Source organism: Thamnophis elegans, chromosome 4 (genome assembly GCF_009769535.1).
Source record: "Thamnophis elegans isolate rThaEle1 chromosome 4, rThaEle1.pri, whole genome shotgun sequence".
In the NCBI taxonomy this organism is placed as follows: Eukaryota; Metazoa; Chordata; class Lepidosauria; order Squamata; family Colubridae; genus Thamnophis; species Thamnophis elegans.
Genome location: NC_045544.1, coordinates 64,059,799 through 64,078,769, shown reverse-complemented (window position 1 = coordinate 64,078,769; position 18,971 = coordinate 64,059,799). Strand labels below are relative to the sequence as shown.

General features: G+C 40.1%; 1 protein-coding gene across 3 annotated transcripts in view; it reads right to left on the bottom strand.

Moving 5' to 3' along the window:
• SMOC2 (SPARC related modular calcium binding 2) overlaps nucleotides 1-18,517 on the bottom strand; it is a 140,399-nt gene extending 121,882 nt beyond the window's left edge. For all 3 annotated transcript variants that reach the window (XM_032216926.1, XM_032216927.1, XM_032216928.1), the window contains exon 1: nucleotides 17,901-18,517. In XM_032216926.1, coding sequence (XP_032072817.1) covers nucleotides 17,901-17,981 — 81 coding nt within the window. In that variant the 5' untranslated portion in view covers nucleotides 17,982-18,517. The remainder of the gene's footprint in view (nucleotides 1-17,900) is intronic.
• Nucleotides 18,518-18,971: the final 454 nt, after the last annotated feature.

The following is an 18,971-nucleotide window of genomic DNA, read 5'->3' as shown; positions in this document are numbered from 1 at the left end:
ATTGAGACTATGTTAACACCCACCCACCCACCCCCCATAAATCCCCATCCCTAATCCTCCCGACTTCCCGGGGCCCACACCTGGCACTGCCTTCTATCTAAAGTATCTTGTGTTCGTATGGATTAAAAATAAAAGTAATATATTAAAGGAAAGAAAAACAAGAAAAAAGAAAGAAAAGAAAAAAGAAAAAAGAAAAAGGAAAAAAAAGAAAAAGAACTCTTTGTGTTAAGCTCAGCCCCCCATCTTTATCTATGCTTAAATAGTGTAAGTCATTCTATCTATATTTTATTCTCGTCTCTTACTTCTTTGTTATTTACCCCAACCTCCTGTAGACTCTCCCGTTCCTCTTCCTTAACCTTGTATTCAGATAAACATTTGTACAAATTTGTATAGACATCAATATACAATCTAGCTCAAAAATAATCCCTTCTAGTAAAATTTAAGCAGCGTGGATCATTCCACATATTCAAATATTACTTTACAGAAGAATAATCAAACTTTCCCTTCTAATAGGATTTAAACAGCGTAAATAATCTTTCTTAACCTTATTTTCAAACAGTAATTCAAAATAATCTAACCAAACTTTCCCTTCTTAGTAAAATTTAAGCAGCGTGAATCAAGTATTACTTTACACAAAAATCAGTTTACATTCTATCTTAAGATGATCCTGACCGGCTTTCCCTTCTAATAGGATTTAAACAACGTAAATCATTCCGCATGCATTTTACCCTCATCCCTTGCTTGTCTGATATTTACCACTATCAAATTTATGCAGACATTAGTTTAAGATCTAGCTCAAAATAATTTCACCAAACCTTCCCTTCTAATAAGAATTAAATAGCATGGATCATTCCACATATTCAAATACCGTATATACTCGAGTATAAGCCGAGTTTTTCAGCCCACTTTTTGGGCTGAAAAAAGCCGGCTCGGCTTATACTCGAGTCTACAACTGGATCCGGCAGTGCTGTTGCCTGTTGGAGGAGGAGGGGATTCCTTCCTGCGAGACCCCGTCCAGAAAAATGCGGGGAGCGGTAGCGGAGCCCCGGGGCTGCTTCTGCTCCATCCGCTGGACTGTTTCCTCGCCTGCCCGCCCGCCCGCCCGCCCGCTCATTCATTCCGTTTCCTAGCCTGCCTGGCCACTCATTCATTCCGTTTCCCTCCCCTGCCTGTCCTCGTTCATTACATTTCCTAGCCTGCCTGGCCACTTATTCGTTTCGTTTCCCTCCCCTGCCTGCCCCCTCGTTCATTCCATTTGCTAGCCTGCCTGGCCACTTATTCGTTCCGTTTCCCTCCCCTGCCTGCCCCCTCGTTCATTCCATTTGCTAGCCTGCCTGGCCACTTATTCGTTTCGTTTCCCTCCCCTGCCTGCCCCCTCGTTCATTCCATTTGCTAGCCTGCCTGGCCACTTATTCGTTCCGTTTCCCTCCCCTGCCTGCCCCCTCGTTCATTCCATTTGCTAGCCTGCCTGGCCACTTATTCGTTTCGTTTCCCTCCCCTGCCTGCCCCCTCATTCATTCCATTTGCTAGCCTGCCTGGCCACTTGTTCGTTCCGTTTCCCTCCCCTGCCTGCCCCCTCATTCATTCCATTTGCTAGCCTGCCTGGCCACTTATTCGTTCCGTTTCCCTCCCCTGCCTGCCCCCTCGTTCATTCCATTTGCTAGCCTGCCTGGCCACTTATTCGTTTCGTTTCCCTCCCCTGCCTGCCCCCTCGTTCATTCCATTTGCTAGCCTGCCTGGCCACTTATTCGTTTCGTTTCCCTCCCCTGCCTGCCCCCTCGTTCATTCCATTTGCTAGCCTGCCTGGCCACTTATTCGTTTCGTTTCCCTCCCCTGCCTGCCCCCTCGTTCATTCCATTTGCTAGCCTGCCTGGCCACTTATTCGTTCCGTTTCCCTCCCCTGCCTGCCCCCTCGTTCATTCGATTTGCTAGCCTGCCTGGCCACTTATTCGTTCCGTTTCCCTCCCCTGCCTGCCCCCTCGTTCATTCCATTTCCTAGCCTGCCAGGGGAAGGATACTATGAAATCCCCAAATCTCCCCACTCCAGGGGTAGGATACTGCAAAATCCCCAATTCCTCCCCACTACAGGGGTAGGATACTATGAAATCCCCAAATCCTCCCCACTCCAGGGGAAGGATACTATGAAATCTACATTCCCCCCCCACTCCAGGGGAAGGATACTATGAAATCCCCCAAATCCTCCCCACTCCAGGGGAAGGATACTATGAAATCCCCCAAATCCTCCCCACTCCAGGGGTAGGATACTATGAAATCCACATTCCCTCCCCACTACAGGGGTAGGATACTATGAAATCCCCAAATCCTCCCCACTCCAGGGGAAGGATACTATGAAATCTACATTCCCTCCCCACTCCAGGGGAAGGATACTATGAAATCCCCCAAATCCTCCCCACTCCAGGGGTAGGATACTATGAAATCCACATTCCCTCCCCACTCCAGGGGAAGGATACTATGAAATCCCCCAAATCCTCCCCACTCCAGGGGTAGGATACTCTGAAATCCACATTTCCCCCCCCCTCCAGGGGTAGGATACTGCAAAATCCCCAATTCCTCCCCACTCCAGGGGAAGGATACTATGAAATCCCCAATTCCTCCCCACTCCAGGGGAGGAAATAAATATTCAAAAACATTATTGGTATCTATTTTTATTTTTGAAATTTACCGGTAGCTGCTGCATTTCCCATCCTAGGCTTATACTCGAGTCAATAACTTTTCCAGGTTTTTGTGGTAAAATTAGGTGCCTCGGCTTATATTCGGGTCGGCCTATACTCGAGTATATACGGTAATACTTTCAACAAGAATCAGTTAACCTTCTGTTTTAAAAAATAATCTCGTCCAGCTTTCCCTTCTAACAGAATTTAAACAACATAAATCATTTTGCATCCTTTTACATATATACATTCAATATCACCCCACCAATATACGTAAATCATTCCGCATGCATTTTACCCTCATCCCTTGCTTCTCTGATATTTACCACTATCAAATTTATGCAGACATTAATTTAAAATCCAACTCAAAATAATTTCACCAAGCTTTCCCTTCTAATAAAAATTAAATAGCATGGATCATTCCACATATTCAAATAATACTTTCAACAAGAGTCAGTTTACCTTCTGTTTTAAAGTAATCCCTTCTAACAGAATTTAAACAACATAAATCATTCCGCATTCATTTTACATATATACAATCAGTATCACCCCACCAATAAGTTCCGCTTTTTCTACCGGAGAGAGGTCGCAAACCCCCATTCAGTCCACAACTTTGGCAAATATTTTAAAATGTCTAAATCCTCGATCTCCGCTTTTCTGCTTCTCCGAGGGAGGAAAGGCTACCCCCTCCATCTTGCAGCCATGTGGTCTGTTGCTTGCCTTCTCCCTCAGCTTGTCTCTCCTCTTTTCCAAGTGAATCAGGAAGTCCCGTCTTCAAAGTCTTGTAATAGAAATCTCGAGCCTCCGAAACAGAGTTAAGACGAAGTCTTTGATTCTCAAATGTGACCGTAATGCCGGCTGGGGCCTCCCATCTATATTGAATCTGTTGATTTCTAAGCTCTTTAGTTAAAAAAGCATAGTCTCTTCTTGCTCTCAACATCTGGAAAGGTATTTCTTTGAAAACAATCAAGTCCTGGTCATCAACTCGCAGACTATTATTATGAAACTTTTGCATAATCGCGTTTCTGGATTCTTTTGTGGAAAAATATATAATTATATCCCTCGGGAGCTGTCGCTGTTCCGCTACCAACGAGTTCTGGCGATAGATTTTCCGAATCTGCCAATCAAAGTTAAGTCCCGGGCTTCCCACCGCATGGCTGAAGGCTTCAACAAAGGTCTGTTTCAGATTCTCTCGCTCCTTTTCGCGGAATCCTCTGACTCTTATTGCGAATGCCTTCTTATTAAAGTTTATCATCATGAGCTGTTCTTGAGTGTCTCTAATTTTTTGTTGTAATATTTGAATATTAGTAGTCAAATTAAAATTAGCCTCCTCCAAGCTTTCCAATTTATTCTGTATTTCAGCAGAATAATCTGACAGGGCAGACACGGCTGCAAACGTATTCGCCTTCATTTGGTCAATTTTAGACTTTAAATCATCATATAGCTCCAATACAAATTCCTTAATTTCTTGTTTAAAATCATTAAGCATTTGAAATAAAAATTCCTGTGTTAAAAATTCTCCAGTAGAGGGTGTAGGAGACAAGGGCTGCGATTCCAGTATAGATTCTTTAGATTCTTTAGGCACATTTGTAGAGAGACGCTTCGATTTTGACCTGGGTGCCATTATAAATAAACAAATAAACAGCGCTTTCGCTCCCCTCTGTTTCCAAAAAAAAAAAATTTATTTTGTTAAGGAGCGGTCTGCAGGAAGGTAAAACCGGCTAAGTACATCCCCTATCAGTCACCAACGGGGAGAAATCGCCATTTTGAAGTCCGTTTAAACAAAGAAGCCTCTAAGACAAATGGTGCTGGTGTTTAAGATAGTAATAAAAGCATAAATCTCACAGGGGTGGGACCCGCCCGTATTAATCCTAGCTTCAAACATGCATGGCATTTTCTTGAGGGTGACATAGTAGTTTAAGGGATGATGGGGAAAACTTCACAGTGCATGCACTACATCTTTCATTCCTTGCCTCCCAACATTTGTGGCTTGAAGCAATTAACCTTACAGTAAAATTGATTCTGCAAAGTTCAGAGTAGTTTCTATAATGCCCTTTGGATATTTGAAATAATGTGTTCTCTTATAACAGAGGTCCTTTACTCTTTTGCACAATGCAGAGACACATGTAATAGAGTAGGGGGTCCCCAACCCCCAGTCCATGGACCGAACCAGTCCAACAAGCAAGCACCATCCACAGGATGCAGGCAGCCTGTGAAACCACGCCCTCTCTGGTCTTCAGAAAAGTCTCCTCTCTACACAAAGTTGGTCCCTGGGCCCACTGTAGCAGGGCCTTCCTCATGACTGCTCCAAAGCTCCAGAACTTCATGTCAGAGAAAGAGATTCAATACCTTTTCTACAATTCTTTCAACTGCAGACAGACAGACAGACAGACAGACAGGCGATAGATTCCAGACAGATATTTGGCTTTCAAGGTTACTTGTAGTTAATGTATGTTTTAATCTCATGGATACTTATGTTTTTAAATTAATCATTTTTCATGTTTTAGGCATGAAATTTTATTTTATTTGCATTTTATTGCATAATAACTGGCGATTTTTTATGAAAAGATGAGATACAAATCCAATTATCATCCCCTTGCCCCCGATAATAAGAGTACACAGAATTCTGGATGCAATTTATTTTCCATTAGTTATCATGGAAAGGTTTGCTGTATTCCTTTATATTCTTTTCAAAGTAAGCAGCGTATCTTGGAAATTTGTTTTAGTAAAAAGCCAGGGATTTTTGATTTTCAAGGTTAATGCTTTTGGTTGCACCAGTGCCCATTTTTTCCTAACAAGGCTGCTGCTAAGATCTGAGCCACACAGAGTTTTATTTATGGTCTTGGTTTGAATTAAATTAAAGTAACTTCTCCAAATGTTTGGGTTTCTAGGCGCCATCCAAGTGTGTCCCTAAGATTGAAAGGTTTTGATTGTGTTTTGGTTTTCTTTGTTCAACTGTAGTGGCCCATCTAAACCAATGTGGAAACATCCAGGATATTAAAATCACATAAGGTAAGTGCTGGGCAAAAACAAAATGAAACAAAAATAAAATGTTGCCCAAAATATTCAACATCTGGCAGAATTGGTTTTTTTTAAAAAAATCTTTCATTCTATTGGCTGCCAAACAATATTTTCCAAACAACTACAGTTGTCAATTGATATTACAGGAAACAAAAAAATAAAATGAAATGAAACTTGCAAACTGAATTTGGGGAATTAGTGTTGAAAATATCCATTGCCAAATGCAGATCGTTCACTTATCCAAACCATCAGAATATTGGCAGAGCAGCCTGAAATCTTTAGGCTTTAAGCCAAAAAAAAAAAAGCTATTATGCCCCATGGCACAGAAACATCAACAACCACACATTAAAATGATAATATTTGCCACCTTCAAAGAAACTCCAAATCAAACACTCGCCATATCCTATTACCAAAGCAATAAGGCAGTGCTACATATGAGAAACCAGGGTCCGTGTTATATCATACCATGATTTATCATATTTATTCACTACAAAACAATAGATTTGGATTAAACAATAAAAGAGGATCAGACCGGGGGCACTCACATTGCAGCACTGGTCAAAGGGGCCCAGCAGACATTATTCTACCTGAGACTTCTCAGGAAACAACAACTGAATGAAAAACTGCTGGTGGCCTTCTACCACTGCACCATAGAGAGTATTTTAACTTACTGCATCTGTGTATGGTTCGCCAATTGCACAGCACTCCAGAGCGTCAACATCATTGCCCAGAGGATCATTGGTTGCTCTCTCCCCTCTTTGGAAGAGCTTTATGGCTCCCGCTGCCTTAACACAGTTCAAAATATTCTTAAAGATCCATCTCATCCTGGGGACACTTTTTTTGAACTATTACCATCTGGCAGATGGTACACGATAATAAAAACAAGGACAAATAGGCTGAAAAACAGCTTTTATCCCAGAGCAGTAACCATATTGAATTCTATGGCATAGTGCAATATCAGGTTTTCAATTTCAAGTATGCAGAATGTAAAGGATGTATGTTTATGTTTTTATTTTTATAGTTATATAAGGCAGTATTTAATTTCATTGTACCATGTGCAATGACAATAAAGTAAAGTAAACTAAAGAAAATAAAGTAAAATATACTAAAAGATTTAGTCCTTTTTTCCTTCTTTGAGGGACACAGCTATGTAAAGCAAAAATCAAGGTGTAATTAATCTGAAACCTGTCTAGTATGAGATTTAAAGAGCACAATACACAGCTTTTTCTCAAATACACGGCCATTTAAACCAAAGAAAGCTTTGGGAGAGTGAAGCTTGTTTGTATGCATAAGATCCTTACTGATAGGTGAGATAATAAGAAAGACTTTCAGACACTTTGAATCTCTTTCTTTTCGCTTTTCACTCCTTTTTACTTCCCTCTGGTTATCACTTTTCCTCAATATAAACCTCCCCATTTCTCTTTAATGATACATCAAAGAGCCATCACATAAAAAGTCTGAATTATCTGCAAGCAGAAGGCATTTGGTGCTGTTCTTTTCATGTCCAGGTTGGGTTAGAAAATAAACTTGTTTAAAACCCTGGAGAAAAGCACTGAACAAGATGGAACAATTTATTTATTTTTGTGTCTTACTCCTGGCAATTACCTGGACCAGTTGCTGCGGTTTTCTTGGCAAAATTTTCAGAAGTAATTAACAGATTAACAGAGTTGGAAGGGATACTGCAAGTCATCTAGTCCAACCCCCTGCCCAAGCAGACCCTACACCATTTCTGATAGATGGCTTGAAATCTTCCAATGCTGAAGCTCCCACAACTTCTGAAGGCAAGCTGTTCCATTTGTTGATTGACCTCACTGTCAGAAAATTTCTCCTTATTCCCAGGTTGAATCGCTCCTTGTTCAATTTCTATCCATTATTCCTTGACTGGCCTTTAGGTGTTTTGTAAAATAGCTTGACCCCCATCCTCTCTGTGGCAGCCCCTCAAATATTGGAACACTGCTATAATGTCTCCCCTGATCCTTCTCTTCACTAGACTAGCCAGGCCCAGTTCTGGCACGTGTTCATCATATGTTTCATCCTCCAGTCCCCTAATCATATTGGTTGCTCATCTCTGCACTTTTTCTAGAGTCTCAACTTCTTTTTTATAGTATGGTGACCAAAACTGGATGCAGTGTTCTAGATGTGGTCATACTAAGGTTTTATAAAGTGGTATTAGTGGTTTACCATTGCCTCCTTCCCAGGGTTGAGAGAGAGTAACTGGGTCACCTTGGTGTATAATGCAGAATTAGAACTCATGGTGTCCTGGTTTCTTTCTGTTTCCCATAATTTTAATTTTTTTTTGTATTTTATAGTTTGATAAACTAATAAAACTTGAAGTTATGTAATACAGAACTAGAATTTATAGCGTCCTGGTTTCTAGCCTGATGTCTTAACCTCTACAGTAAACTAGCCCATTCAGTGGAGCAAACCTCTTACTAAAGATATAAGACAGCCTTGTATGTTCTTACTAGCTTTCTCTTGACTTCTTTATACATTTATTCTTTATATTCTGCCTTTATTATTTTTTTATTAATAACTCAAGGTGGTGAACATACCTAATATTCCTTCAATTTTCCTCACAACAACAACCCTATCAAATGAGTTGGGCTGACAGAGAGTAAAGGCCCAAAGTTATCAGCCCAACTTCATGCTGAAAATATCTTGAACTTTCACCTTTCATACTTTTCAGCCAATGTATACAATATTGGCTGATAATCTGTGGAAGCTGAAGTTAACCTAAATTCAAGATATCAAGCTAGAAATGCTGTTCTACAAATTCTGACTAAATGTTAGAAAAATGTTTAACCTAAGAATAGCTTGATAGTGGAACCTAGAAACATTCCATAAAGCAAATTCCCCTTTGCCGAATACAGTATAGTCAGATGTGGAGACTTTGGGGAGAGGTTAAGTAGTTTATCTAGAACATTTTAAATTGGATTTCTGCACTGAGGGGATGTTGGACTTGATGATATAAATGCCCCCTTTCAAATTATGATTCTATCATTCTACACAGAGTTTTATGTTTATTCCAAAACAGGTTTACTAACTGTAACAAAGTTTATCCCACATCGCTGAACATAAAAGGTGCCACAAACTTAGGGCCAAGCAACTACACATGGAGACAGATGGTCAGCCTGGTGTCATTGTGATAGTCCCAGTCCAATGGCTCAGAAAATGAACAATATTCCAAATTTCCAATTATCTTCCTGTGCATGCTATTTCAAATCTAGTAACATAAATTTAAGGAAGTAATTTAAGTGATTTAAAGATTGGGAAATTAGCAGGATTAAGTACAATGCTCTGTTTACCCTGGCCAAGTTAGAGAACTGAGTTGGTAATCTGATCTTAACAGGCCTCACAACTTCACAAAGGTCGTACCAAATTATCTGAACTCTCAATCAATTTATCATCATGCCATTTGAAAAATGGTGATGAGTTGCCATGGCAAGCTGCAAAACATCAGCTGCTAGTCACCATCTGGTGTTCATCACATGCACAGACATAGAATTCTCAAATGACACTGATTGCAAATAAATAAAATATGACTATTTGTTATTCTCAAGAAATCTTAATGTTTGCTAGTACTGCTAATAATGCCCTTCTGATTGTTAGCCCCTTCCTCCATCCTTCTCTCCTTCTCCCTCGTGTGTGTGTGTGTGTGTGTGTGTGTGTGTGTGTGTGTTATGATTAATATGTTGGAATCTGGACTGAATAAGGTCAGTCTAATTCCTCCCTATATATACTCAGGATCGTAGACAAGACTGTACCCCATGCTATAACAAAGTACATGCATTAAAACTATTTAGTCATTTATATCAAGAGTTAGAGACCACTGACTGTTGACTATAACTGTGGACTATAGCAAATGTTAAAAACCAGTTAAGAACCAGTTCAATCTCATAGTCAATGCCAGAGCATTCAGCTGGTTCTTAACTGGCTTTTTGACTTTCTTACTGAATCCATAAATACATATGCAATCAAGCACACATGCAGACAAATAATACTATTTCAAGTAGGATGAGGGGAAAGTGCGTAAAAAATAATGGATTAAATGAACTAAAGAATTCAGATTTATCGATTTAAAGATTACTTCCTTGATAAAGGCAAAGTTACCTTCAAATCACGTGCTATTCTAATGATTTACAGGGACACAGCTACATTATTTTCTTGATCCCAATAAAGAAATGGTTTGTCCTTGCCTTCTTCCTCTTATTTTTACTTCCCGTCTAGTGTACAGGCCAAGTACTGACTGGACATGACTGTCCTTAATCTTTTAGTCACCTAGTGATAAACCTTTTTTTTAAAAAAGGTAGTAACTCTGACCCTTACTGGACCTCCAGAAAAACCAGACTTTGTCAAGATTCTGGTTAACTTATGGTTGCACAAAGAAAGTTTGGAAATGGACAGGTTAACAGTTCTTGAGCCTGATATTTTAAAAGCCTTGAAAAATCATCAACTGAACCTCAACAGACATGGTATTCTTTATAGTTGCTTCTATATTGGCAGCTTTAATTAGCAATGAGGAGCTGCTGGACAATCCATCAAAAACCTATGAGGGAATATACAATTCAAATCACATGTCATGCCATTTAGTATTTGCAGTTTTGGCTCTCAATATATAGGGGAAATTGCGTTTTAAATACAGCATTATAAAATCAAAATATGTGTGTGGGAATCTGAAAGTCACTAACTCTGATTCATTGATGGTGTGAGGTGGCATCAGAATCGAATAAATATGCAAGCGCTTATTCATTATGTACATTTCTGAATGATTTTCAGTCCCTTTTATTTTTCAAACCTATCATAGTATAAACTGCTAATTCCTGCAGTGTTTGTATTGTTAGAGTAACACTCCTCCCAAGTATTTCTGGGCATCTGACATGGAATGTATCTACAGTAATGAATCTGTTTGATGTGCACATATGCTAAAAGTGTGTGATCCATCGTTGGTTTTTAATCTGCTCCTTGCCAAACCCTTCTTTTTAGGACAGGCTTTCTGATGACCACAGAACCTTCTGATACTGCTCCTGCTTCTTACTCTTTCTGCCTGTTTCCCTGACTTTTTCAAGAAAGTATGTACCAATAGGAACAAGGATAAGGAGTACCAATTGTCATCACTGGCCTTCACATCTCCTTTGGGATGTAGAGTACAGATCAGCCATAAAAACAGAGAGAGGAAAACCTATGACAAAGACAGTAAGATAAAGTGGGGGGGACAGTAAGATAAAGCGCATCATGAAGGAAGATCATAGATAATGCCCTGCATCCCCCACCCACAAAACAGCGCTCATCTCAACTGCATATCCTAACATTTTTCAGGTGATGCTCTTCAATTTGTTGGATTCAGACTTTGCTAGATCAGAGTTGTTGGGCTTTCCATATTTGCTATCATTCAATTCTGGGGAACAGGTATCTGGAGGGCACCAGATTGGGGAGAGCTGGTATATGGACCCAATAGATATACTTAGTTACTTAATCATTATTACTGGCAATGCAGGAACAAAAATGGCCCATTATTTCTTGGAAAGCTGCATCTTTGCTATCTTTGAGCAATTGATAAAGATTCCAAATGAAAGCCAAGTGCACTTGACATTAACGTACAGTCTAAGGTACTTCTATTCTCCCTACTGAAGCTAAATTGGAACTAAACTAAGGCAATCCCATTGGGAAAAGTATTTATGCTTGATGCTTTCCTTAACTTTGTGTTGGAGGAAGTGGAAATGAGGATAATAGTGGAACAATGCAAATCCTTCAAATGTCAAGTTTAACAGGTATGCCAATATGCACTGACACAAGTAAGATATGAAAGAATGAAGTAAAAAAATGTTTTCATGTTCACAGGGACAAAAGATCTAGAATAATGATTCCATGAGGTAATAACCAATATTCCAGAACATTCTTCATGGGTGCAATTTGACCTATGTGAATGCATATTTCTAATATCATCAGAAGAATGGCAATTTCCTGAAGTTCCATATTTTCTGAATACTCCATTAAATGTTATGGACCTAGCATACACTGGGAAAATTTTTTTGAATGGATGGTAAACCAGCAGCCAATAAAGCCCATGTGTCTTGAAATGGTCACATTCCTAGCTTAGGGAATGTGACTTCAATACTTCACAATCTGAACTACACTTGGATATGCTTCATGAAGCAATCCCAGTTGCCTGCCACAGAGTCATTGTGGCAATTTAAGTAATATCCCTTACATGGTAGACAATTGTTGGGTTCCTTTATATGACTCGGGATGGGGGAATGGCTCAGTGGTTAAGATGTTGGGCTTATTGGCTTTCCAGCCAACAGTCAAAATTTGAGACTTGAGCATCATGCAACAGGTTGAGCTCCATTCCTGCCCCAACTCCTGCCAACCTAGTAGTCTTAAAGCATGCAAAGGTAAATAGATTAATAGGTACCACTTTTGTGGGTACTCCATGACATTATGCTAGCTACATAGCCATAGAAACATCTTGGGACAGTGCTCAATCAATGGCTTTGGAAATAGAGATGAGCATCACCCCCTATAATTGGCAATGACAAGCGGAGAAAAATCCGCGGGGATTCCTTTACCTTTATCTTAGGTACCTCAGTGAATGTGACTCATAACTAGTATACTGACAGTACCAGAACATGCAAATGTTTCAATTATTTCTCAATTATTATAAATCATTCATTTTTTTCTATGGGTTCTCTTGTGCAATAGATTTTCTTAGGAAGTCACTTTTCTACCTTGAGTTCATTTATCAAACAGTGATGTGACCTGCATCCATAGCCAAAATTTATTTCTATCCCTCCTTGTTACTTTCCCATCCCCTGGCTATGATCTCCCCTCTAAAGTTGCTAAATTCCAATCACATTTAGGCAGCTGCAAACCTCTCTGAACCCCTTGGGAACAAAGCTGCTAACCTGTAAGATAAAATTACTATTAGCTAACAGCACCGATCCTTTTGTATGATGCATACATTTTTGTTAAAACCAGGAAATTTCATGATACAGCACAAAAGTGTGGTATGGAATAGAACTTAGAATATTGTTCAAAGTTTAAGGATGAGGAAAGAAACTCTATATTACTTACTGTAAAATATTTCAAGCCAAACTTTAAAATGTTGCACCCCAGAGATAAATATTTGTCAATATCTACCTGATTTACTATGATCTGCCCTTGCAGAAATCACACACCATAACATATTTGGAGCTTCTTTAAGATTGCCAATTGTTAGTTCTTAACCCAGAAATCATTTTCTGGTAAATAAAGTCTGCAAAAAGAATCGGACCTCTTCTGAAGAATGTCAGGCATGAATGACCCAGCCATTCTCATTTTGAGTTGCACAAAAAATGATTGTCGGATAACATTTATGGTATTGTATAGCAGAAACTCTCATTTACTGACAGTCTAAGATAAATAAAATGGTATGTCCATTTTATGACTGTTATAAATAATGTGTCTATAACACAGTTCCTCCTCAGAGTTCCAACCTTTAAAGAACCGTTAGGTTTTAAGGCATTTTATGAGTTTTAAAGTAGTTATTTAAACCTAGCACTAACAAAAACATTCGGCCCTTGCATTTAGTCCATGATCATCTCAAAATCTGGGGTAAACAGGTTAGTTGTGAAAGGTGATTTGAAAGGGGCATAAAGTGAACCTGAGTCATTTCACTATACAAATTGTTTACAGTCAATTGCTCAGCTGCTTTTTAAATGCATCCTCTCTCTCACCCCATTGCTAAGAGGTCTGTAAGGAGCATGCATAAGTGAACCAGCGTGCCTAACGTCCCTGTCCTACTGCCTCCATTTATTCGTACCCATTTCCTGTGTTCATATCCATGTTTATACTTATATTTGTTATCTCGTACATGTTTGACAAACTAAATAAATGAAATGAAATGAAATGGATCATTCTTATGGCTTTAATTTAACCTTTTTACACATTTACTTTAGTCATCAATGTCCTATTGTTCTATTATCTTGATGCAATTAACAAAATCATACCAAATAAAACAAGGACCATTTATGCACTCTATTATGGCCAGCCAGCTAAATTTTCTTGTCAAATGACCCTTACCAAAAAGTGTTAACTATTGGAGCACTCCAAAACTGGTCTGCCTATAACCTTAGATTTATATCAGTAAAGACAAAGCTCTTTGCTACCTTAATGCAGCTCATTTTGTGCAATTAAGGTGTGCTGAAAAGAGTCATGGAATCATAAACTTGTAAACTTAATAAGCACCACAAGGATTATCTAGCCCAAGTCCTAATGAGTAAAAGAACCTGAAACTTCACAAATGGTAACACAATCAAAATGCAATGATCAATCAGTAATCTAGCAGAGGGATGAAATATCCCATTGTACCAGCATATTGCATTGGCTTAGTTTGAAAATTAAAATCACATAAAACTTTGATTGATTAGACAATCAAATAGAGCCAATACAAAGGAATCATTTTAATTTATAATATTGTACCACAATTCTGATTCTAGTTGGCTACTGGATCACCAATCTGTTGACAGAACAAAAAAATTAAAAGTAAAGATGGTATATAAATGTCAATTCACAAGCAACCTGCATGGCTGCCTTTTTGAAATCAACACAGCTGATGGACCAATCTTTTTCTTCCCCCTCTCTGCCTAAGCTATAAGCCAATAGTAACATCAAACACTACCTCTAGGGATGCTTTCAAGTAATGCCCTAAAGCTATAAACTTGTAGACAGATGTATTAAATTAATTCCCATTGGAAATCCACTGGATTTAAGCAGCTAACTCAGAAGCAATGTACAACCCAGACTTGTTATATACACGTTGTTTAATACTTGGCTGCTGTATCTATTTTTACATCTGTGTAGCTGTTCCTTTGTAGTGATGAAGATAGTCAAGGATACTGGAAGTAAGGGCAGCTTTCATCTAATGAAGACATGGGCAACCAGCATCCTACTAAGTGTACATCTACTTACATCTACTAAGAGATGTAAGACTACATCTCTTATATTCTTATCATTGACTATGTTGACCAAGGCTGATGAGAGATGGATATGTGGAATATATGCTGCCCACTCTTTCTCATAAAGGAAAGACTATAACACCAATTTTCAAAGTAAGGAAATTGTCATGAAAATGCAGCATTGCAAAGGCACTCAGTGTTATGGGGTGGGATGGGGGATTTTAACTGGTTGTTCTTTGGCCAGACAGAATTGTATATTATTATTATTGTTGCTATATTATTTTTTCAAATGTAAATAAAAGGATATTTGATAGGAAAATGCAGAGAAACCTCTTCTACCTACTTGTTTTCTTAGTTCATGTTTTGGAATCTGCCCCTACATCACTATCCAGTATGCAATATTTAAGATGATTTAAAGATAAATTAAATAACTCACCACTTTGGGTTTTTTTGAAATTCCTTCCCACAAAAGATTTTTTACAATGAGAGAAAGAAAACTGGAATGTCTCAGAATGATAAACTGTGATAACTAGCTTGCATAAATTTATATATAGAATATAATTTCAGTTCAATTTACATACAGGTGCTGTAATGTAAATGAACATCTCTATTAAAGTATTCTTGTGAAACTGATAGTGTATGCAACAGAAGTTAATTCTGCTTTCTTTTGTTGTTGACAAGTGAGTAAATTATATGTAGACTTGGGTGTTTTTTTTAATGTGGAGCAATAGCTTATTTGCTAATCAGTTTGCATTTATTCTTACCAAGACTGACTTTAGTAAAATTCATATGCAATATCCTAGCAACATGGCTGAGGAATCTTGGAATAGGACAAGTTTTTGAAAGCAGCAAACTGGCTCCTTTTCCAAAAAGCTGGTGTTTGGACTGAACATGAAATACAGCTCAGAGGTCAATCTACAATCATAAGTTACCCATTCTGTATTTCATAAAGGGGGCAGAAATGTAGCTAATCATACCAAGAGGAACACACACACACACACACACACACACACAAAACACCTATTTATTCTTTCGTTCCCCAGCATAAAGCTTGAGGAAGGAAAGTCTTCTGCCTCATGACAGAGGACAATGGGAAGATTTAGGAGAGTTGACTAAATTTTTAAGGTATTCTCAGCCAACACTGGAAGAGGAGATATCCTTCTGAACCTTCAAGCTGTCTTCCACATTGAATATTTTTTTGTGTGGAATACTAGTTAGTGGGTAATTAAAGGCATTATGAATAAATGAATGCTCAATAGAATATTTGGTCTTCAACAGTCTAATCAACTAGGGAGTCAAGCTGGAGAAGGACATCTACTCTCTAAAGCAAGAGTATGTTGTGTATCTGAAAGGCTATCCAGGTAGTTGAAAGAAACCATCATTTTACAAAATGTAACTTCTATAACTCTGAGGTTTTCCCAGGGAAGTGATGGTTGGTATTTTTATAAAACTAGCCTTTCCAAAGTTGTTGCCCATCTACTGCTACTTCTTGGGCAACCCAGCAGCTGCCTAGAAGTATTTTGGGAGGAAAACAGTTCACAAATCAAAATGATCAAGGTACTTCTAAGCATATGTGCTTGGAGGGAAGAGTAACTGAAATTACCAAGAATAACTGGGATTTCTGCCCACAATTCCAGTGAATCCTCAGTGCATTAATGGGAAATGAATATCCATGCCATCCCCCAAAACAAGTTCAAACACCTGGTGAATTGATATTTCAGGAAACACGGTATTCATTCGATGCTATGTTAAATCTATTGGAAGTGACTCAAAGAAAATTAGTGATGGATTAGACATTGGATTCATTCATTCATTAGGCTTAATGCGTAAAAGTTCTATTGAGTTTCGAAACAGCATAGATAAGCACAGCCAGGTTCCTTTGCCTCGTGCCCAGTGGTTATAAGCTAGCAGTCCTGAAGCTGGATCTTTATCAAGCCTATTCAGCACCAGTTTGTTTCCTATTCACTCTCCTAAAAAAAAAAAATACGCAGGGAGCATCTACCTAGAAAGTGAAAATGAATCCCATTCACTGGAGTGAACTCTATCGTCAAGCCACATTATTTCAAGCCTTTGGAGTAAATTGCCCTAAAACCTTTGAACATTTCATTGTATTCCAACTCATTGCATTTAGGACCAGTGTTTCAGACTCGTAAATCTGTAGTTCCCTCTGTCCCCCCTTTTCCCCCCAAAAAAGCAAATTAGTTTGCAACCGGGAGCCTAATTCCCCCAGGATTTCCAGCAAGCTGCAAGCTGCCAAACCCAAACCACTTAACCACTTTCCTTGCACTTGCACTTCGTCCAAGCACTTTCAGTAGAACCAAACTAGATTGAATATATCCTAAAGGCAGCACTTAAACTGAACACAAATTCAATAAACTTCATTGCTCCAAATTACTTTACAATACCTGGCAGAGAATACCCAAGGCGCAGAGGTTTACTCAGTATTAATTAAACTTATTGATGCTCCTTCAACCTCTCCGAGAAGAATTGATGTAAATATCCGTGCTCGTTAGGCACAGGGAAATCGATACCCAGTGATTTTTTTCCCCCTTGGTTGGTTGGAAGATAATTATGAAAAATTCGCGGAGAGAACCAACTAACTGCAAACAAGCATGTTTGTGCGCACAAGAACTCTTAAGAACGATGGCAATTTTAAGAATAGAATAGAATAGAATTCTTTATTGGCCAAATGTGATTGGACACAAAAGGAATTTGTCTTTGGTGCAAATGCTCTCTGTGTACATAAAAACAAGATACATTCGTCAAGAATCATAAGGTATAACACTTAATGATAGCCATAGGATGCAATTCCTTCTAATAAAATGTATCCTAGCAAACGAAGGTTACCAGTCCTGCTGATAATTGGGAAAAGAGGGGTCGAAGATCTACAAGCCACAATTGCTACTTTCACATTTTAAAGGGGTAGGGTGAGGTAGATTTAGCATTAAGGACCGGAGCCCTTTTTTTGCTTTAAAATCAAGCCGGCCACCCCGAGTGAGGATTTCAGCCAACACGTGAGAGTGAGGGACGCTTGGAAGACAGTTCCCCCTCCCTCCAGATTTGGGACTCCCAGACCAGGGAAGTCGACTTCAAGGCAGGTTCCCGCTTGGGCAAAAAGGACTGGGAGAGCACCCTCGTGGATGGCTAGCGGGTGGGCAGCGTGGAGGAGAAGGACGGCGAGAGGCTTTTTGCTGCCCCGGCGCGGCGACGAGAAGGAAGAGAAGGGAGGAAAAAAAACAGCCGGAGGTTCACAAGCCAGCCCCGGCTGCCTTACCGTGAGCGCTGAAAACTTCTGAGCCGGCACCAGGAGGGCCAACTCCGGCAGCAGCAGCCACAGCGGGAGCAGCAGCAGCATCTTCAGCTACAAGCGCAGAGCTCTCCTTGGTCCTCGCGGGCTTCTTCTTTCCAGGTTAAGTGAATGCGGGGGGAAGACGAGTGGTAACTTTTCGCCCAAGGTTTCGCGCTCGGGCTCGGCTGCTTTGCGCGGGGATGTCCGGAGAGCTGCTCCCTCGCTCCGGCCGCTGCTGCGCGGCGCCTGACCTTTCGGGGAAGCTGAAGCTGGGTTCAGCTCTGCTGTCTCTAGCGGCCAAGGGCGAGCGGGGTTCTCCTCCCTCGGTGTGCTGGAGCTGTCATCTGATGTTCGTCCCTGGAGCGAGATCAGAGAGCTTCCCTGCCCTTGCTGCCTTCAGCTTTCCTCCCAGTAAGGACCCTTGCGGGCAGCCGCGCAAGCTCTGAACTCGGTAGGAATTGGGGACGGATTTGAAGGAGGGTGTTGGAGAGATGGATAGGTGCAGAAGCCCGACACGCAACACACACCCCCTCTCAAATCTCTCTCTCTCAATCTTTCTCTCTCTTACACACACATACACACACTCTCTGTGAGTGTCTCCCTTTCCCTCTCAAATCTCTCTCTCAATCTTTTTCTCTCTTACACACACATACTCTCTCTCTCTCTCACTCCCTCTCTTCCCCCCTCTCTCACCAGCCCCCCTTTTTCACACAAGCCTCCCCTTTCTCCGCCCAGACCTGCAGCCTCTGCCTTGATTAATCGATTCACCCCAACCGCGTCTCCTCTGTCAACCCCGCTTGAATTTCCAAACCGCTTTGTATTTATCGGCCGCTTAACCGAGAGACACACACATAGGGAGAGATAAAGAGAAAGTGAGAAAACCGAATGAATTGCGGTCGCCCTTCTTTGGCGGTTCCCCTCTTGCAACCGTTGGCAAGAAGCCAACCTGCGCAAACAGGGACCCTAAACTTCGGCCTGTTTGTGGCGGCGCTACAGGTTGGATCGAGTAGGGCTTAAAAGGTGAGCTGGGACAGTTTTTTTTATGAGCGTTGTTGT